The following is a 20501-nucleotide window of genomic DNA, read 5'->3' on the forward strand; positions in this document are numbered from 1 at the left end:
TCTTACCAAGATGTACGCTTTGCCATCCTGACCTTGAACAGTGAATCTAAAAGTGCTTCGAGCAGAGGAGAGTTCCACCAGACACTGGGCAATGACACTCTGGACAAACCGAGACCTGTTTGAACCAAAATCAGTTTTCACAACGTGCCTCTCATGATAACTCTAACAGGCAAGATGAGCCCAGAATACCCCAGGGTACCTAAAGCAGAGGCAAGTGCCTGCCAGACTTTTCTGTCTGCTGCCCATTCCCTCACAATCTGTGCTCATGTGGATTTTAACATATTTTCATATTTGTGTTTGCTCCATTCTTCTTTAACCTATTCTCCAATCTTAAATACATTCTCCACTGCAAACCTAACTATAGCCCCTTACTGAACGAAAAATACTATGTTAGACAAGTTAATATTCCAATCGTGCTGCAACACACTAAACAGTGAAGAACTAAGCTAAAAAAGGTGGGAAATTCCCTCCAAACATCAGACAGTATTGTCTGCAATGTTTTCCATTTGGATCCCCTCAAAGCGTCAGCTCTGAGGTACAGAAGCAATGTATTTACGATAGGATAAAGTCCAAGGTCATAATTAGATTACCAAAATTCTTAGACATCAATAAAGAATCTGAAATAAAGACACATTATAGTCAACTTTTATTTGTGAACTAAAAAAATTCAAAGGAAAGAAATACTATGGATTTGGTGGCTAAGTACTTTTTCTTTTTTAAAAAAAACAGGAGTCATTTGAAAACTGACCTATGTTTCAAATTTTAAATAAATCAAATTAAAACCAGACATAATTATTCAAAAACCTATTTATGATTACGTTATAATATCTTGGATATATGGCAAACAGAAAAAAGCACAAAAAACTTTCAGAATAAGAAGATTTATATGAGCACACTTGTCAATACCATCAGGTAAGCAAACCACAAATAAATCCTCAAGTCACGTGTGTGGTTTGGTTCAACTATCTAGAAGCTTTTCTCAAAGGCTTTTATTTTTCTTTTCCAAATAGAGGTATAAATAAAAATGAATTTCCAAATAATTTCCCATTTGTACCTTGGTATGATGGGAAAATTTCTCTCAGATGGCTGAATAATTATCTCTGTCATATAAAACTTGGTGGTTTCTAGAAACAAAAAATAAGAAAATTAACCCCCCCCAATACACTAATATGGTGGCATGCTGGTCTCACACTATGACATTCCAAAGTAAATATTCGACATACTGGTAAAATTAACATTCAGTAAACGTTTCAAAAAATGACTTAGTTTAAGAAGACAAAGCATTGATGACTATAAGGAGACAGTCCTGAGCCTTCAGATGGCCTGGTGTCTGTACAAAACAGCACGTCCCAAGGGCCTGCAGCCCAGCAAGACTCTGCTCACATTCGTGGAAGGTTTCCAAATCAGTCACATCACAGCCATGGCCCACTTACCTATACATCAGTCATACAATTTCTTCATTTCCGTAGAGTAGCCACTAACCTAGAAGTCACTGGAAAAGACTTTTTTTTAAAATGTTGTCAAAGTTGTTTTTTTCCCTTGAAAATATCACATTTTTTAATTAAATATTTTTATTGAGGTAACACTGGTTTATAAAATTATGTAAATTCCAGGTATACATCATTACATTTGACTTCTGCGTATACTTCATTGTATTCACCACCAAAGGTCTAGTTGCTGTGCGTCACCATACACACGTGCCCCTTTCACCCTCCCATTACCCCCTCCCCCTCTAGTAACCACCAATCTGCTCTCTGTGTCGATGTGCTTGTTTATCTTCCACATATGAGTGAAGTCGACAGTATTTGACATTCTCTATCTGACTTATTTCGCTTAGCATGATACCCTCAAGGTCCATCCATATTGTTGCAAATGTCAAGATTTCATCTTTCTTATGGCTGAGTCCATTGTACGTATATATACCACCTCTTCTTTACCCATTCATCCATTGATAGGCACTTAGGATGTTTCCAAGTCTTAGCTACTGCGAATAATGCTGCAATGAACACAGGGTTGCATATATCTCTTTGAATTAGTGTTGTCATGTTCTTTGGATAAATACCTGGAAGTGGAATAGCTGGATCATATGGTAGTTCTATTTTTAATTTTTTGAGGAATCTCCATATTGTTTTCTATAGAGGTTGCACCACTTTACATTCCCACCAGCAGTATACAAGGGTTGCCTTTTCTCCACATCCTCGCCAACACTTGTTACTTCTCTTTTTCTTTTCTTTTTTATTTTTTTTTTTCGCTGAGAAAGATTCACCCTGAGCTAGAATTCCATTGCAAATTTTCCTCTTTTTCTTTTTTTGTATGTGAGACACCACCATAGCATGGCCACTGACAGACGTGTGGTGTAGGTTCGAGCCTGGGAACTGAACCTGGGCTGCTGAAGTAGAGGACACCAAACTTAACCACTAGGCCACCAGGGCTGGCACTTTTCTCTCTCTTTTTTTTTTTTTTTTTTTTGGTGAGGAAGAGTAGCCCTGAGCTAACATCTGTTGCCAGTCTCCCTCTTTTTGCTTGAGGAAGATTGTCACTGAGCTAACATCTGTGCCAATCTGCCCCTATTTTGTATGTGGGATGCCACCACAGCATGGCTTGATGAGCAGTGTGTAGATCCATGCCAGGTATCCAAACCCACAAACCCCAGGCTGCTGAAGCGGAGTGTGCAAACCCAACCACTACACCACCAGGCCAGTCCCTGACCCTTCTCTTTTTAATGATAAGCATTCTGACGGTCTGATGTGATATCTCATTGTAGTTTTGATTTGCATTTCCCTGATGATTAGTGATGTTGAACATCTGTTCATGTGCCTGTTGGCCATCTGTATATCTTCTTTGGAAAATGTCTGTTTAGATCCTCTGTCCATATTTTAATTGGACTGTTTGTTTTTTTGTTGTTGAGTTGTATGAGTTCTTTATATATTTTGGATATAACCCATAATCAGATATATGATTTGCAAATATCTTCTCCCAATTGTTAGGCTGTCTTTTCGTTATGTTGATGGTCTCCATTGCTGTGCAGAAGCTTTTTAGTTTGATGTAGTCCCATTTGTTTATTTTTTCTATTGTTTCCCTTGCCTGGTCAGACATAGTACTTGAAAATATGCTGCTAAGACCAATGATAAAGAGCATATTGCCTATGTTTTCCTCCAGGAGTTTCATAGTTTCAAGTTTACATTCAAGTCTTTAATCTATTTTGAGCTAATTTTTGTGAATGGGGTAAGATAATAGTCCACTTTCATTCTTTTGCATGTGGCTGTGCAGTGTTCCCAACACCATTCCTTGCTCCATTGTATGTTCTTGGCTTCTTTGTGGAAAATCAGCTCTCCATAAAAGTGTGGGTTTATTTCTGTGCTCTCATTTCTGTTCCATTGATCCATGTGTCTCTTTTTGTGCCAGTACCATGCTGTTTTGATTACTTTAGCTTCGTAGCATATTTTGAAATCAGAAAGTGATACTTCCAAGCTCTGTTCTTTTTTCTCAGAATTGCTTTGGCTATCTGGGGTCGTTCATTGTTCCATAAAAATTTTAGGATTCTTTGTTCCATTTCTGTGAAAAATGTCATTGGGATTCTGATAGGGATTGCATTGAATCTGTAGATTGCTTTAGATAATATGGACATTTTAACTATGTTAATTCTTCCAGTCCATGAGCACAGAATATCTACTTCTCTGTGTCTTCCTCAGTTTCTTTCCACAATGTCTTAAACTTTTTGGTGTACAGGTCTTTCATCTTCTTGGTTACATTTATTCCTAGGCATTTTATTCTTGCTGTGATTGTAAATGGGACTGTATTATTGATTTCTGTTTCTTCTAGTTTGTTGTTAGTGTATAGAAATGCAACTGATTTTTGTATAGTGATTTTGTACCCTGCAACTTTTTCATATTCATTTATTATTTCTAATAGTCTTTTGGTGGATTCTTTAGGGTTTTCTATACATAAAATCAAGTCATCTGCAAATAGTGACAGTTTTACTTCTTCCTTCCCAATTCCAATACATTTATTTCTTTTTCTTGCCTAATTGCTGTGGCTAGAACTTCCAATAACATGCTGAATAAGAGCGGGAAGGGTGGGCATGCTTGTCTTGTTTCTGTTCTTAGAGGGATAGCTTTCAATTTTTCATCATTCAGTACAATGTTAGATGTGGGTTTGACATATATTGCCTTTATTATGTTGAAGCATTTTCCTTCTATACTCATTTTATTGAGAGTTTTTATTTTAAGTGGATAGTGAATCTTGTCAAATGTTTTCTCTGCAACTATTGAGATGATCATGTGATTTTTATTCTTCATTTTGTTAATGTGGTGTATCACATTGACTGATTCGTGGCCGTTGAACCACCCTTGCATCCCTAGAATCAATACTACTTGATCATGGTGTATGATCCTTTTAATGTATTGCTGTATTGAATTTCCTAATATTTTGTTGAGGATTTTTGTATCTATATTCATCAATGGTATTGGCTTACAATTTTCCTTTTCTGTGTTGTCTTTGTCTTGTTTGGGTTTTAGGGTGATGTTGGCCTCATAAAATGAGTTAGGAAGCATCCCTTCCTTTTCAACTTTTTGGAAGAGCTTGAGAAGGATATTAAATTTTCTTTGAATGTTTGGTAGAATTCACCAGAGAAGCCATCTGGTCCTGGACTTTCATTTTTTGATTACTGTTTCAATCTCTTTACTAGAGATTAGTCTATTTTGATTCTCCATTTCTTCTTGATTTAGTTTTGGAAGGTTCTATGATTACAGATTTATCCATTTCTTCTAAGTTATTCAATTTGTTGGCATATAGCTTTTCATAGTATTCTCTTACAATCCTTTCTATTTCTGTGGTATCTGGTGTAATTTCTCCTTTTTCATTTCTGATTTTATTGGTTTGAGCCTTCTCTTTTTTCCTAGTGAGTCTAGCTAAAGATTTGTCAATTTTGTTTATCTTCTCCAAGAACCAGCTCCTGGTTTCATCGATCTTTTCTATTGCAGCTTTCTTCTTGTAGCTGATTTCTATTTTCATACCTTTGTGGTTGGAAAAGATGCTTGATATGATTTCAATCTTTTTAAATTTATTGAGACTTGTTTTATTTCCTGACATATGGTCTATCTTTGCACTTGAGAAGAATATATATTCTGCTACTTTGGGATGAAATGTTCTATATACATATATATAGAGAGAGTCCATCAAGTCTAGTATTTCATTTAATGCCAATGTTTCCTTCTTGACTCTGTGTGGGTGAACCATCCGTTGACGTTAGTGGGGTATTAAAGTCTCATACTACTATTATGCTGCTGTCAATTTCTCCCTTTAGGTCTGTTAACAGTTGCTTTATATACTTTAGTGCTCCTATGTTAGGACATATATATTAATAAATGTTAAATCTTCTTGGTGGATTGTTCCCATTATTTAATGTCCATCTTTGTCTCTTATCTTTTTTGGCTTGAAGCCTATTTCACCTGATATAGGTATGGCTACACTTGCTTTCTTTTGGTTGCCAACTGCTTGGAGCATCATCTTCCAACCCTTCATTCTGAGCCTGTGTTTGTTTTTAGTCACCGAGATGTGTTTCCTGGGGACAGCATATTGTTTGGTCTTGGTTTTTAATCCATCTGGTCACTCTGAGTCTTTTGATTGGTGAATTCAGTCCATTTACATTTAGGGTGATTACTGATACGTGAGGACTTAATACTGCCATTTTATCTTTTGTTTTGTGCTAGCTCTTTGTGTCCATTGTTTCTTTCCTTGTGTTTCTGTCTGCCACTTGAGTTTGGTAGTTTTCTGTGATGTGTTTCTCAGTTTCCTCTTTTTTTAAGCTTTGTGACTATGCCCTGCGTTTTTCTTTTGTAGTTACCACAAGATTGTATAAAAGACTTCACAGATGAGATAGTCCTTTTTCTGCTTACAGCATCTTATGTTCATTTGCCTATGCAGGTTCTATCCTTTTCCTCCTCCCCTTCTATGTTTTTGTGACACAAATTATCCTTTTTTGTATTGTGAGTTCATTACCAAATTGAAGTGGTTATAGTTATTTTTAATGCTGTCTTTCTCTTTGACCTTTATGTTTTAATTGTTTACTAACCTATTCTGATAGAGAGTTGCAATTTTCTGAGTCTATCTGTCTAATGTCACCCTGCTTAAAGTGCTGTATACCTTTGCCTTTTTGTTTCACATAGGAGAGCTCTTTACAAGACTTTTGGTATGGCAGATCTAGTGGCGATGAACTCCCTCAGCCTTTGTTTGTCTGGGAAGGCCTGAAAAAGCCTTTTTAATCATAGTACCCAAAGTGCATGCATGGATGCTATGAACCTCACATTAATACTTATCCAGAATCTCACTGAGTCTATTAATGTACAATTCTCACCAAACCTGGTTATCTGATTACTTACCTACAGAAAAATTTAAACAGTTAACTAAATATCTAATAGAAATGATTATAAACACAACCATTTTGGATTTTTTAAAAGTCCATGAAAAATATGTACTCTGAATGAAGGAAATGCAAATTAAAATGAGATATTTTTCAGCATGAAATGAATAAAATATTTTTAAATGATAAGGTGCAGCACTGATTAAGATATGGAGAAATGGATACACTAATTCACATTCTGCTGTCAGAATAGGAAATGATAGATTTCTGGAAAGCCTCTTGTCAAAGCCCTTAAAAATGTATGCATATTTTGACACTATAATTAAACACCTAATACTTTATCTCAAAGAAATACTCAAGGATATCTGCAAAAATTTACCTATAAAGATGTTCTTTTTTTTTTTTTTTTAAAGATTTTATTTTTTCCTTTTTCTCCCCAAAGCCCCCCGGTACATAGTTGTATATTCTTAGTTGTGGGTCCTTCTAGTTGTGGCATGTGGGATGCCACCTCAGCGTGGTTTGATGAGCAGTGCCATGTCCACGCCCAGGATTCGAACCAACGAAACACTGGGCCGCCTGCAGCAGAGCGCGCAAACTTAACCACTCGGCCACGGGGCCAGCCCCAAGATGTTCTTAATATTAACAGAAAAATACTGAAAACAAACATCTAAAAATTCACAATAGGTTGGGTTAAATAAACAATTTCACATTTAGGCAAGAGAATTCTATGTAGTCATTAAAAATGGTGTGACAAAAAATTTTTAATTGTTTTAATAAGAAAGAAAGTTGTTGCTGGTAGATTTCCTGAAAATGTTTTCAATTGCTCAAAATAACACACAGAAAAGGGCCAAAAAATAAAAATCAATGGACAATTTAACAGATCATCATATATCTAGAGCCATGATGATAAATCTATTTATTTGTCCTTGAAGTTCAATTTTCACTTTACTATTTTGAAGTTACATTACTAGATACAGGATTGAACCCTTTAACATTATGAAGTGATCCCTTTTTCCCAGTTGTTGTTAAACTATAATTTAATTCAATAATTTAATCTCAGAGGTATTATTAATTTTATACAGTTAATATTCATTTAGCATCATCCACATATTTACCACTCTCTTTACTAATCCTTCTGGAACTTAGACCTTCTATCTGGGATCATTTTATTCTACCTGAGGTACAAGTAGGATTTCTTTTAATAAGAAACTAGTAGTAGCACATTGTCCTAATTTTTGTTTGCCAGGAAATATATTTATCTTTGTCTTCATCCTTGAACGACATTTTCATCTGATATAAAATCCTAGATTAACAGTTATTTCTCTGTGCACACTGAAAGCATCTTTCTGCTGTTTTCAAACTTCCATTACTGCTGTTCCTCTGAAGGTGATCTGTCATTTCTCTTTGGTTGCTATTAATATTTTTTCTGTTTTTTATTTTTCTGCAGTATCACTCTGACATGTACAGCTAAAGATATTTTATTTACCTTACTTGAGCCTCATTTAATTAGAATTCATTGGAACTCTTAAATCTGTACACTGTTTTTTTCCATCACTTTTGCAGAATTCTCAGCAATTCTCTCTTTTCCTGTGCTAGAATACAGGTTTTTCTTCTCATTTATCTTCTGTTCATTAATTCTTTCTCCAACTTGTACCTAATGTTCTGTTAAACCACCCATTGAATTTTTAATTTCAATTATAATATATTTTTTAGAAATTCTATGGTGGATCTTTTTCAAATTTCTTTACTGATATTGTTGCCTTTTCCTTTCAATATCTTTAAACCTGTCTTTTATATTGTTACATATAGTAAGCCTGGTTACCTTACAGTTTACATTCAATAGTTCTAATAGCATAAGTCTGTTTCTACTGTTTGCCGTTTTTGTTAGTTTCTGCTGATGGAAGTCTAGTTTACTTGTGTGCTTATTTATCCTTGGTTGTATGCTAAACACTGTACTTGACAAATTATTTGTGGGAATAATATGAGTTTTACAATGAAGGTATTTTCCTCCAGAGGTGATTTGCATTTGATTTTGCCAGGCACATGATGTTATGTCTAGACCAAGTTCAAGACTTGAAATTCCCTAAGTCCCAAAGGATTGATAACCTATCTGTAATTCACAGGGTTGTTCCACTTCTGACTCGCCCTCACTGTGAGGGTATGGACCTTTAGGCTTTCATATTTTTGTGCAGATAGTCACCTGCCAGGTTCTCATCTTGTGTCTTTGATTTCTGTCCTTACTTCTCAAACCAACCAAAACAAAAGTTCTAATTTTAGAAGACTGGCAAATTGCAGTGAAAAGGTGGCTTCAATTTTGTGCTAACCTCTTTCAAGTTTGCTTTTGAGGTAGTTTACCCCCAATTTTCCGTTTATTTTGCTCTTCGTTCCCTCCTATGGATTCCAATTACCATCTAGTGTCGGTCATTTCAGCCTGAAGAATTTCTTTTAGCATTTTTCGTGGAGAAGGTCTGCTAGTACTGTATTATTTCCATTATTTATAGGAAAATGTCCTTATTTTGCCTTTGTTTTTGAAGGACAGTTTTTTTTGGATACAGAATTGCTGGCTGACAGGTGTTTTGGGGAGTTTGTTCCCCCCACCGTTTTGAATAGCTCATTTTCGTGTGTTCTGGCTGTCATTTCTCTAAGAAGTCTGCTTTAGTTGAATCATGCAATCCCTATATGTGATACTTTGTTTCTCTCTTGCTACTTTCAAGATTCTCTCTTCATCTTTGGCCTTTGCGAGTTTGGCAACAATGTGCCCAGGTGAGATGCTCTTTGTGTTTATCCTACTTGAGATTCATTGCAATTCCTGGATCTGAAAGTTAATCTTTTTTCACCAAATTTGCCAAGATTTCAGCCATTTTTTCTACAATTTTTTCCCCAATCCTTTCTTTTTCTCCCCACCTTCTGAAATTCCACTTCACGTTTATTGAAACATTTAGTATTCTTCCACAAATCTCATAGGTTCTGTTCATTTTGCTTCAGATTCTTTTCTCTCTTTTCTTTTGATTGGTTAACCGCTATTAAATCTATCTTCCAGTTCAATGATTTTTTTTCTGTCATGTCAAATATGTGGTTTAGCTAATGTAGTGAATTTTTCTTTTCGGTTACTGTACTTTTCAGCTCTATAATTACCAATTGGTCCTTTCTTTGAAGTTTCCAATTTATTGAGATTTGCTACTAGTTGACTCAAGAGGTTCTTTCCTTTTAATTCTTTGCCATATTTATAATAGTTGCTTCACCATCTTTGCTAAATCTAATATTTGTGCTTACTTAGCACCTATTTATTGAGTCTTGTTTTTTTCTTGAGTATGAATCACTCTTTTCTGTTTCTTTGCATGTCTAATAATTTCTGGATAGAAGTAGGACATTTTATGTAACACATTGTAGCAATTTGGGATTTTATTTTGTTCTTTAAGGGTTGTGGTTTATACGTAAAGTAGTCAATTAACTAGCCTAGACTCAAAGTGTGGAATACGTCTTCCCACAGTAGCCACTAATGTCTCTGCTCAGTTTTATTTTGTTTAGCCTGGCTCCCTGGAGAGTATTTACTATATCTGCACAGTTTAGCTGTAAGCAAATAATTTGGGGAGAGGTTCTGCTCAAATAGCCAGTAAGGCTTCCACCTTCCACTGCCCAAGTTGTGTGTGGATTGAGAAATGTAATCAAAGGCACAGTAAATATGCAGGCGTCCCCAGGCCCTCAATTCTCATTGGATTCTCCGGCATCTTCCGTGCGCACGTATAGTTTAGCAGTCAGCCAGAGTTGTCTGAAGAAGTTATCATCTCAGTCCCTCCTTGGTCCTCTTGCTTCTAAAATCTCCTTCTCAAATTTCTAGTTTCCCTGTTGCCTACCCTGAACCAAATCCACTCTCTGTAGACAATAATGCTGTGGGGTTTTCCTGCCCAAGTAGGGGGGAGAGGGGAGGATGGCAATGCTCCCAAACAAAAATTTGCCATTCTAACCGAATGCAGCAGCACTTTTTCATAATTAAACACTTCTCAAATCATTGCTTCATTTTGGTCATTTTCCAGTGGTGGTGGTTAATAATTTTTTGAACGTGTACAGTTTTGTACTTGTCTGCATAATGGAATTGCCCATTCTCTTTATGCTACTATTTTTGGAAATGGAGTCCTACTGGTTTACTTTTAGAGTAGATGTGGGTGCAGTTCTCTTACATCACACCCTCGCACACATGCACACACTCATACATATTGATCTCCTAATATACTTATGTATTACATCATTAAGATGTTTGGTCAAATCAACATTCAGTGCTTACATTATTATGACCATAATAATACCATGGAAATATTTCCTTTATGTTCAAATTTCTTATTCTCTGAAGTGCATAACTGCTTTCTTTTTCATTTGTTTAGTTTTCCAAGCACCTTTAGCTAATTCTTCCTATATGATGAAATGGATTGTCTTAAGATTATTTGTTACATGTGGTCAAACGAACCAATGAATTTATCAGTGAAAAAGTCTTCCTTGCAGTCTTTTCTCCCTTTGCTTCAATCCAGGCTGTTATTTTCCAGGCCTGCTGCATGCACATCCCTCACCCCAGGACTTCCCTACCTTACTTTCCTGTGTTAGATAATGTTTCCTGAATTCCACGTCTTCTCTTTTGAGGTTAAATCCCTAGTTCAGGTGACAGATATCCTATGTAGATTCCTAAGGAAAATATACCTTTGAGGTCTACGTTTTGAGACCTAGTATTTCCAAAAATGTATTTTTTATCTTCACACTTGACGATGGTTTGACCAGGTATAGAATTCTGGGTTGAAAATCTTTTTCCTCCTAAATTATGAATGCATTGCTTCATGTCTTGCAGCTTCCAACACTGTTGTTAAGCAGCTCAGTGCCATTCCAGTTCCTAATCCTTTGTACACCACCTGCTTTTTCCTCTCCGGAAACTTCCTCCTTGGTGTTCGGAAATTACTCAATGACGCGGCTTTGAGAAGCTTCCCTGTTATCCTTCCATTAATTATACTAGCCATTTAATGGGCCGTTTCAGTTGAGAAACTCAAACCCTAGCTCTGGAAAATAGCCTTGTATGGTGTTTTTGGTATTCTTGTTCTTTAACAATTTCCTACACCCTGTTGTCTCCAATCTCTTTCTAGAATTTCTCTTAGCTGGATGTTTGATGCTCAATTCACTCATTCCTTCAACAAATATTTACTGCCTTCCCTGGTGCCCGCTGCCTTCAAATTCGGACCAGTTCTGGGTTTCTGCAGTAAGTGCTGGCTCACTCCTCACCCACACGACCTCCCGTAGACACCTGGACTACAGGTTCCTCCACACGGCCAAGTGCGCGCCCACACCTGCGTCAGCTTTACAGCTTCCAAACAAAGTTTGCTTTCACCTGTTGTTAGCATCACTGTTGCCTCCTCTCCACTTCTCTTTGAATGTACATCCTTTTTAATCCTTAACTGATATTTTAACCGGTCTTCAGGGAGGAGAGGAAAGAATCAAAAAAGTCAATTCACCTTATTTAACTGGAAGCCTTAAAATTTTCTAAGTTGTTGCCTAAGGGGCTTTTTTTCATTCTCCAAAAATGACATTGAGGGTGGCAACCTTTGCTAGTACTCATTCTTCCTTTTCTGCTCACTCTGAGCAAGTAACTGCTTACAAGATTCTGATGATTTTAAAAAACAAACAAAAAATATCACCATCTGTCTTCCCTTAAGTACAACAGCTTCACTTAAATCACATCTTCTAATTAATTATATTAAAAACAATCATTCATCACCCACAAAGCTAACACAGCATACTGCAGCTCTCTAGACATTTTTATACCATATCTTTAAATAGTGATGCATTTTAATTATCAGGATTTTCATTATTGTATTTTAAAGTGGTATAACATAGACTTTATATAAAATATAATTAATACCATTGGGAAAAAGATAAGGAACAGAGTACAAAACTCAGAATGTGTCTTCTTCCATTTCAACAGGTTCTCTCCCACCCCCAGGCCCAAAATACAGCCCTGAGCCAGACGGCAGCCAAGAAAAGCGACTCTTCAAGCATCTCTGGCAAGCAACTCTTCTGATTGAGGAATTGTATTAAGAAAAAAAGCTCCAATCTTCTTTTAAACAGACCCAAGTACAAACTTTATACTATTGCTTTATATCTATAAAAAGGGTATGCGACACTGAAAATGATCCAACTTCTTAATGCTTAAAACTCAATACTATGTACTTATAAAGAACAAAATACACAAACTTCTTGGCATATTGGACGACATGCTAGTTGGTTTCTACTTTTAACAGCATCAATTCTACAACATATTTAGTCATCCATCTTTCATACATATTTCCTATAAAATCTCCTTCTACTGGTTTTTTAACAAGAGGATAATCATGTTGGCTTTTTTATTTTGAAATTCTCACCTGATGACATGGTCTCTCCCAACATTACCTTGCAACGCTTACAAATTACTTTGGTATTTGCCTTTGGTTTCTGTAGAACAGAAAAATGTCATTTAAATGTCATTCAGCTTTTCTTAAAAGGAATATATAATTTTAACATAGTCTCTAGAGCATACATTGAACTTTACATTTTACTTTGCCCTCTACTAAATACTGGGAATACATTTAGCTTGTATGCTTAATTCACATGCACAGAGATCATTTTTTTCTAGTCTAAAGACAGAATAATGACTGGATTGATTTTTCCAAACTAGCCACTTCTTGATAATTTCAATGTTGCCACATAATTTGAACAAGAAGCACCTTACATTTCTAAAAAGCATTTCCAAACATCCTTATCACTTAGAACAGGCAGATGGTGGGCAAGAAGGGCAGTGAGGGTAGCTGACTTGCCCCAACTCACATGTCTAGAAAACAGAAGAATCACAACTTGAATTCCTATTATTTTGATTCCTAGTCCAGTGTAACTTATGTCAAAGTAATCTATAATTCATAACCACTCATCAGAAGTTAAAAATACCTAACCCGCTCATATAATTCTATTTTCCTATTTAAGTATGCACTGTAACTGGAGTGATGAATAGTGTTCTGGGACAAATTCCTGAAATATTCTTAAATTTCAAAACAAAAATTTTCAAACTTTGAAAATCCAAATTCATCATTTAGGATACAGATTAAAATAGCTAGCCTTCACCTAGTCATTAAGCACACAAAAGAATGCTCTTTTCACATCCCTACTAATACCTCTGTTAAAGCCAGACAACATTCCTCTCACCCACAGATACTGCAGCACGGCAGAAGTCATGTAAAAGTGGGCAGAGAGAAGGAAGTTCTGCATCTCTGACCACTTGAGCTTACCCATCCTGGAAAACCTAGAATAGAGTGCTGGTCTAAGAGAGGAAGGACAGTGACTTTCTGACGTGACATCACATATGTATTCATCTAAGAATAAGTCTTAACTAACTAGTATAATTATATTTCCCCTGGCATAAATAACTATTTCCTGAAAAGATGTATAAGAAGCACATTTAAACTGAGTTCCACGGATGTGCTGCTAGAGCTAGTATTTGAATCCAGGTCCCCTAGATGTTAAAGCCTGTGCTTCTAAGTATTATGCCAACTGGTTTTCAAACCAATTCACAGAATCAACTCAATGGGCTACAACCTGATACAACAGAAAATATCACAGGGCTTCAACCAAAGGGTAAGTATTGCCTCAAGAAACTCTTACTTGAGGAGTGTGTGTGTGCATGTGTGTGTGTATTATCAGATCTTTATGAAAAAAAGTGTACTTCTTACTTTAGTTAGAGGTCAAAAAAAGTCAAAAGCCACAGACATAAAAGCCAAGGGAGGTGTCAATTTGCTCGGGTCCAGGCAAGGTTACAGGGAGAAGACAGCTCAGAAACCAGGTTTGCTCAACCGTAAAGTTTGACATTGGCAGTTTCATGCTTTCTTACAGTAAAATCTATCTGTATGGCTCCAAATTGGTATTAAAGACACTTTTTTAAAGGATTCTATTTTGTACAAGTTAAACTGGACCATCCTCATTAAATCTTACCAAAAGCTAAGGGCTTTACTAAAAACTAATATAGGGTGTTAAAGTGGCAATGCTTGAGAAGAAAGGATTTTTCTATTCGAAACAAAATTTTTCATCAGGTTCTATGTTTATGTATTTCATTATAATTGCTCTTACAGCACATTTCACCTTATCTTTCAATGAAGCAGGAAAAGTGGTTTTTGTTGGTTTGTTTTTAAAAGAAGATTCTACCTTTTCAAGATATGAGTAATTAGGATTTTAAAATCTGACCAATAAAAAGCAAATTACCTCAAAGAACCAAATGTGTGGATTTTGATTTAAACAAACTGACAGTAAAAGATATTTTTAATACAACTGGTAAAATCTACATATAGCCTGACATCATATCATCAAGTAATGACTGTTAATTTTGTCAGGTGTAAAAATGACACTGTGGTTACATAAAAAAACTCCATATTTTTGGACATTTATATTGAAACATATAGGGATGAAATGACATAATGTCTGGGGTTTGATTTAAAGTACTTTAGCAAAAAAATAAAAATAAAAAAGGGACAGATAGAACATACTTCATGAACCACCATGACTGGGGTACTGAAATTCATAGTACTATTCTTGTTTACATTTATGAATCTTTACAAAGTTCAATAGCACATTTTTCTGAGAAAATACAAAGATACCCTTATGGATTTAATAAAACAAAGTACCAAAATCAATAAATTATAGCTAAGTACCCCAGAAAAGAAAAGAAAAGGTAAAGCTGTTAGTCATGCTTGCCAGCTGTAATAAAATCAAAGTTCAATTTTATTTGTTTTTTAAAGAATAGAATTAAGTCCTAAGTGTGGCCATGCTTTCTAAGTCTGGAATAATATGATCAATCTTATAAAAGATTGAGGTGCCACCTTTATTATCCTAAGATGCAAAAATTTTATTATGGTGGCAGACATGAGAAATAGCACAAGAGATAACAAACAGATGCGAGAATAGGAAAATCTTCAACAGATCCCTTTTGAAAACAAAAGTTATATACTGGCTGCATTTACACAGGCACAAATAACACCGTGGACATTCTCGGGGGGGCAGAAGGAAAGAAATAAGTGTTGGACTTTACGTTTGCTTGCTTGTACTGTTTTTAAAATCAGACCTTTTTAATTAAAATATTATAACGCTTTTAATTTCGTTTAAAGAGAAACTCTGCTTTGTAATATATTTTTTTTGACCTAAGCTTAAAGGAAATAATAAAGCAAGTTGTGCAACGAAGCAGCCTAACAGTGTGGGAACTCTACGAGCAAACATCAAAGAAAGACATTGTTGTGGACTAATTAAGTCAATATATCTGAGAGATGGCACTGCTGCTCAGAGAGGCGGATTAGCCTCTTGTCCTCGTTTTTATTTTCCTTCGTGTTGTTTCAATTTCTAAGGACCCTTGATAGTGTCTCGCCAAAAAAATGTGTCCCAAGAGATACCATTAGGATGCTGTGTCACCATGTGACATTTCAAAACCCTGCTAGATGGCCAGACTGGGTGAGATGAGAAATAGGTTTCCAATAGCACAGAGCAGCCTTGTTCCCACAGGAGCCTTGAGAGCACTGCTTAAGCAGTCCTTCCAAATTTATGTTACTATTTTGGTCACAGGCATACTCTTTCAGTTGTTGCAATATGCAATTAAAGTGCGACTTCCATCTAGGCTAACTTGAAAACAATCTTGTCAACAGTAGCTTGTCATGATAGTAATTTCCCATAGTCTTTTGATACTAAAAACCGTAATGTCTGAATATGATAGGGCTTCCTTTAAAACATACGATGGCTGTTCACAATTAAGAGAAATGCGTGTAAATGGCATCAAGTAACTGATAAAGATGCAAATGTGAAGAATATACTTCCACAGAGTGCAGAGTTTAACCAAAAAGGGAAACACATTTCTCTTATTTAATCTTTATCCACTCCTCTTCTACTCACACCTTCCAAATATTTTAAAAATTTATAGCTTAATCATAAAAATGAAAGTTAAAACACATAAAATAGTAAAGTATTCGTATATGAATTTCGATTAAACTATAATTTTAATATAACCATATTAAACATAATTATAACAGATTTATATTAACTTCTGACCATTCATCTTTGAAAAACACAGAAGGCTAAAGTACTATAACTCAAAATGAACCATATTTAGATAAAGGGACGTGTGTTCATGATGAGACATAAGGCACATAAATAATTCTCACAACTTAACCTCAATATTTGATGAACTTCCTTAATCTCCTGCAAAACAGAAAATAGTTCTATAAACTAACTTACAACCTAAGAGCTGCCCAACTGCTGAGCATTTCCTGAAGTGGCTCAGTTCTCACTACAAAAATTAAGTGAGTTCTAAATAAAATTTAACATGCAATGCTTTTGTTCCTATGAATAATCACGTTAAAATGAAGATTCTCTTTACTTTTTAAATCACATCCATATTGACTTGCCATCAGGGGAACGATTTCTCACCAGGGCCAAGTCAATGCCATGGATTTCCTTTTAAAATGAGGTAAACCACTTGTTCTCTGCAGTGAGATGAAACTCCTTTCTCCCTAAAGCAACTTTTACAGCGAGAGCCACCTGGCCTCTCGTTGTCAGGCACCAACTCAGAGCCTGCAGCGCGAGCCTTAGTTCCACGCTTGGGCTCCTCCATTTCCTCTTTTTCCTTGATGGCATCTGCTTTTATGACATCAGCACAAGTCTAGACTATGGTAGGCACAAGAAAATACCCAGGCCTAAGTCTATACTAGACATCCTGGAGCAAGAGAACACTTTTAACTTAAATCAGACTATGAGGAGAAGATATACTTGGATTCTGGAATACTATTGTCCTAAAAACAAGAAAGCAGAGCATTTTCTTTGGAAAATGGTAACATTTCCAATTCTATGCTTCAAGAGGGCGTCTTCCCCTTCCTCCTCCAGGCCCTGTGACTGTTTCCATTCAAGGCCATATGTCCTTCCTAGATCAACAGAGCAGAGCTGGAGAACAGAGGCAGTTGAAAATAATGGATTTCAGTCTTTAGAACAGTCTGTGTAAGATGCCCTGAATTAAGAAAGGACTGGGGAAACCAGTGTCTAAACCAACCTCTAAATTAGCATTTATTTTGAAAAGATATTTTACCAATTGAAAATGGTTCTCAGAAGAAAGACAGTGTGTCTCCAGCGGGATCAGCTCAGGTCTTGGCTGCCACAAATCACTTCTTAAATTCACCAAGACGAAAATGTCTCCAATAAAACAGTCATTCTCTTGAGGATGAAGCGGCTTATTAGCAAAGGGGTCAGGATGACAACACCATTCTCCAACTAGAGCTCCCCAGTTCTCACTCGGCAGCGGGAGCACCCTGAGGAGCTTCCTAGTGGAAAGAGGAAAAACTATTTTTTACAGCACAAAATGGAAATGTAGCATTTTCTTAATTAAATCAGCATGAAAAAAAAACTCATTAACTACACTGGTTGCAATGCCAATTCCCCCCACACCCAGATTACAAAAGTACTATATACTCACTATAGACAGTTTTGAAAAGCAGAGATGTATAAAGAAAACAAAAATCACCCTTTCTTTACCACCAAGGATAAGGAACTACTTTGTATATGATGGTATATTTCCTTGCCATCCTTTCAAGAGGCATAGTTGTACACATGCATGCAATGTCTAGGATCAGAGGATATACACATACTGTATTTTTTATTTAGTTACATCATGACTCTTATTGACTCCATTCTACTCCATAGGTACACCAAAACTTTTTAGATCATTCTCTAACTGTTAGATATTTGGGTTTTGAGTTTTTCATTATCAACAATCCTGTGATGAACATTCCTATTAGAAAATTTGTGTATATATCTGATTATTTCCATGGGGAAAAAAAATCTTATAAGTGTGAGAGTACAAGCACAAATGATATGCATATTTTTAAACCCAATATCTGTATTGGCAAAATGCTTTCCAAAAAAGGCTATACCAATCTATAATTCTTCCACCTAATTTCTCCAGAATTGAATACTATCATTTTTCCACGTAATAGGTGAAAATGTCCTCAATGCTGCTTTAATTGGCAATTCTATAATTACTGGGGAGATTGAACTGGCTTTCATATATATCAACTACTGTGTTTCTTCTGTGAATTGTGATCGATGACTATTTTCCAATAAGGTATTAGTATGTTCTTATTAATTTATAAAACGTATATTCTATATTAAGAATATTAGTCCTTTGTCTATAATCTGTGATAAATATTTTTTAGTGTAATTGCCTTTTAATTTGGTTTACATGTCTTACATTTTAAATCACCTAACCCTTTCTTCTGTGATTTCTCCCATTAATATTTTTCAATAAACTTTTTTGGCATAATTTTAAATTTACAGAAAAGTTACAAAAAGTACAGAGTTCTCGTATACACTTCGCCCAGCTTTCCCTAATGTTAATAGTATCTTACATAACCACGAAGATTTGTCAAAACTACAGACTTTATCTGAATTTTGGTAGTTTTTTCCGCTAACGTTCTCTTTTTCTCCTCTAGGATCTGATGCATGACAACTTGTTGCATTCAGTCATTATGTTGCCCTAGTCTCCTCTGGTGTGTGATGGTTTCTCAGTCTTTCCTTATTTTTCAGGGCCCTGGGATTTTTGAAGGGTACTGGTCAGGTATTTTAGAGAACATTCCTCAATTTGAGTTTGTCTGACATTTTCTCAAGATTCGACTAGGGTTATGGGTTTTAGGGGAAGAAAACCAAAGAGGCGAAGTGTCCTTCTCATCACATCGTATCAGAGGGTGCATTCTATCAACATAACTTATCACTGGTAATGTTAACCTTGATCTCTTGGTGAAGGTGTTACCTGCTCACTTACTCTACTCATAAAGCTCCTACTTCTCCTTCTGTACTCTATTCCTCAGAAGCAAGTCAGTAAGTCCAGGCCACACTCAAGAGGACAGAAATTAAGCACCACTCTGTTTTTTAATGCTTAGAACATCTTTACTATTAAAAACCCTCATATTCGCTACCAGTTTTGTTTTTTTTCCAAACAGTTTCTTTTTTTCTGGACAACAATAAACACCTGAGACTTTACCAGGAGGAAAGCGTATCATGGTTCACCTCTGTGCCACACTAAGCAGTGCAGTATTCTAAGGGGAGAAGAAAAAGTGGGCAGGATAATGAGGAAATTTCAAAGTCATTTATCCCGAGAGAAACTGAGAATAGAAACCCGCTCATGGTCTTCCTAACGCCCATCCACCGTGAACGCTTAAAGCAGCCTGAACACACTCACACTTCCGCTCCAATCAGTGGGCCAGCGCCTCCCAAGGGCAACTGTGTCTGATCACAGGGCTATTTCTACCGCTCATACATGTCATTCTAGTTACATCATTTAATTAAATAGTATGTATGAGTTACTATTCTTTTGAAAACTAAAGATTTCAGACTAGATAAAAGCTAATTGTTAAAAAAATCACCGGTGACTTAAATGTGGGCGATATAACTGTAGCACACTGGGGAGAGGGAGGAAAAGTAAAAGTCTAAAAGAATTCTGCAGTCAGATCGCTTTGAGCGTCTAACTTTTCATTCCACTTTAAAGAAACCCAAACTGGAAATTGGAGATGAGTTTAGCATGGCTTAAGTAAAAAATGCTACACAGCAGTGGACTTATAATCAACAAAAAGACATTGGTTCTATAATAAAACACTAGTAATGTACATTTGCATGTTTTAAATCAAAACATTTAAAATGTAACTGTATCATTTTTTAATGATTCCCCTGTGTTAACCATTTTTTTTTAAAGATTGGCACCTAGGCTAACAACTGTTGCCAATCTTCCTTTATTTTTTTTAAGGATTGGCACCTGGCCTAACAACTGCTACCAATCTTTTTTTTTTTTTTTTTCTGCTTTATTTCCCAAACCCCCCTGGTACATAGTTGTATATCTTAGTTGCAGGTCATTCTAGTTGTGGGATGAGGGATGCCACCTCAACATGGCCCGACGAGCGGTGCCATGTCCGCGCCCAGGATCCGAACCCTGGGCCGATGCAGCAGAGCGCACGAACTTAACCACTTGGCCACGGAGCCGACCCCTAACCATTTTTTTTGATTCCCCAATCAACTATAAGTCTCATAAAAGGGCATTTACAATATGCAAGAGGATAGACAATTT

At 36.1% G+C, this 20501-nt stretch overlaps 1 protein-coding gene across 4 annotated transcripts in view; it reads right to left on the minus strand.

Moving 5' to 3' along the window:
- UBE3D (ubiquitin protein ligase E3D) overlaps nt 1–20501 on the minus strand; it is a 153970-nt gene that overhangs the window by 106567 nt on the left and 26902 nt on the right. For all 4 annotated transcript variants that reach the window (XM_070496281.1, XM_070496282.1, XM_070496279.1 and 1 more), the window contains exons 4-7: nt 17478–17709; nt 12757–12826; nt 1055–1124; nt 7–115 (exon numbers count right to left, since the gene is read on the minus strand). In XM_070496281.1, coding sequence (XP_070352382.1) covers nt 7–115; nt 1055–1124; nt 12757–12826; nt 17478–17709 — 481 coding nt within the window. The remainder of the gene's footprint in view (nt 1–6; nt 116–1054; nt 1125–12756; nt 12827–17477; nt 17710–20501) is intronic.

Source organism: Equus asinus, chromosome 24, assembly GCF_041296235.1.
Source record: "Equus asinus isolate D_3611 breed Donkey chromosome 24, EquAss-T2T_v2, whole genome shotgun sequence".
NCBI classification, from domain to species: domain Eukaryota; kingdom Metazoa; phylum Chordata; class Mammalia; order Perissodactyla; family Equidae; genus Equus; species Equus asinus.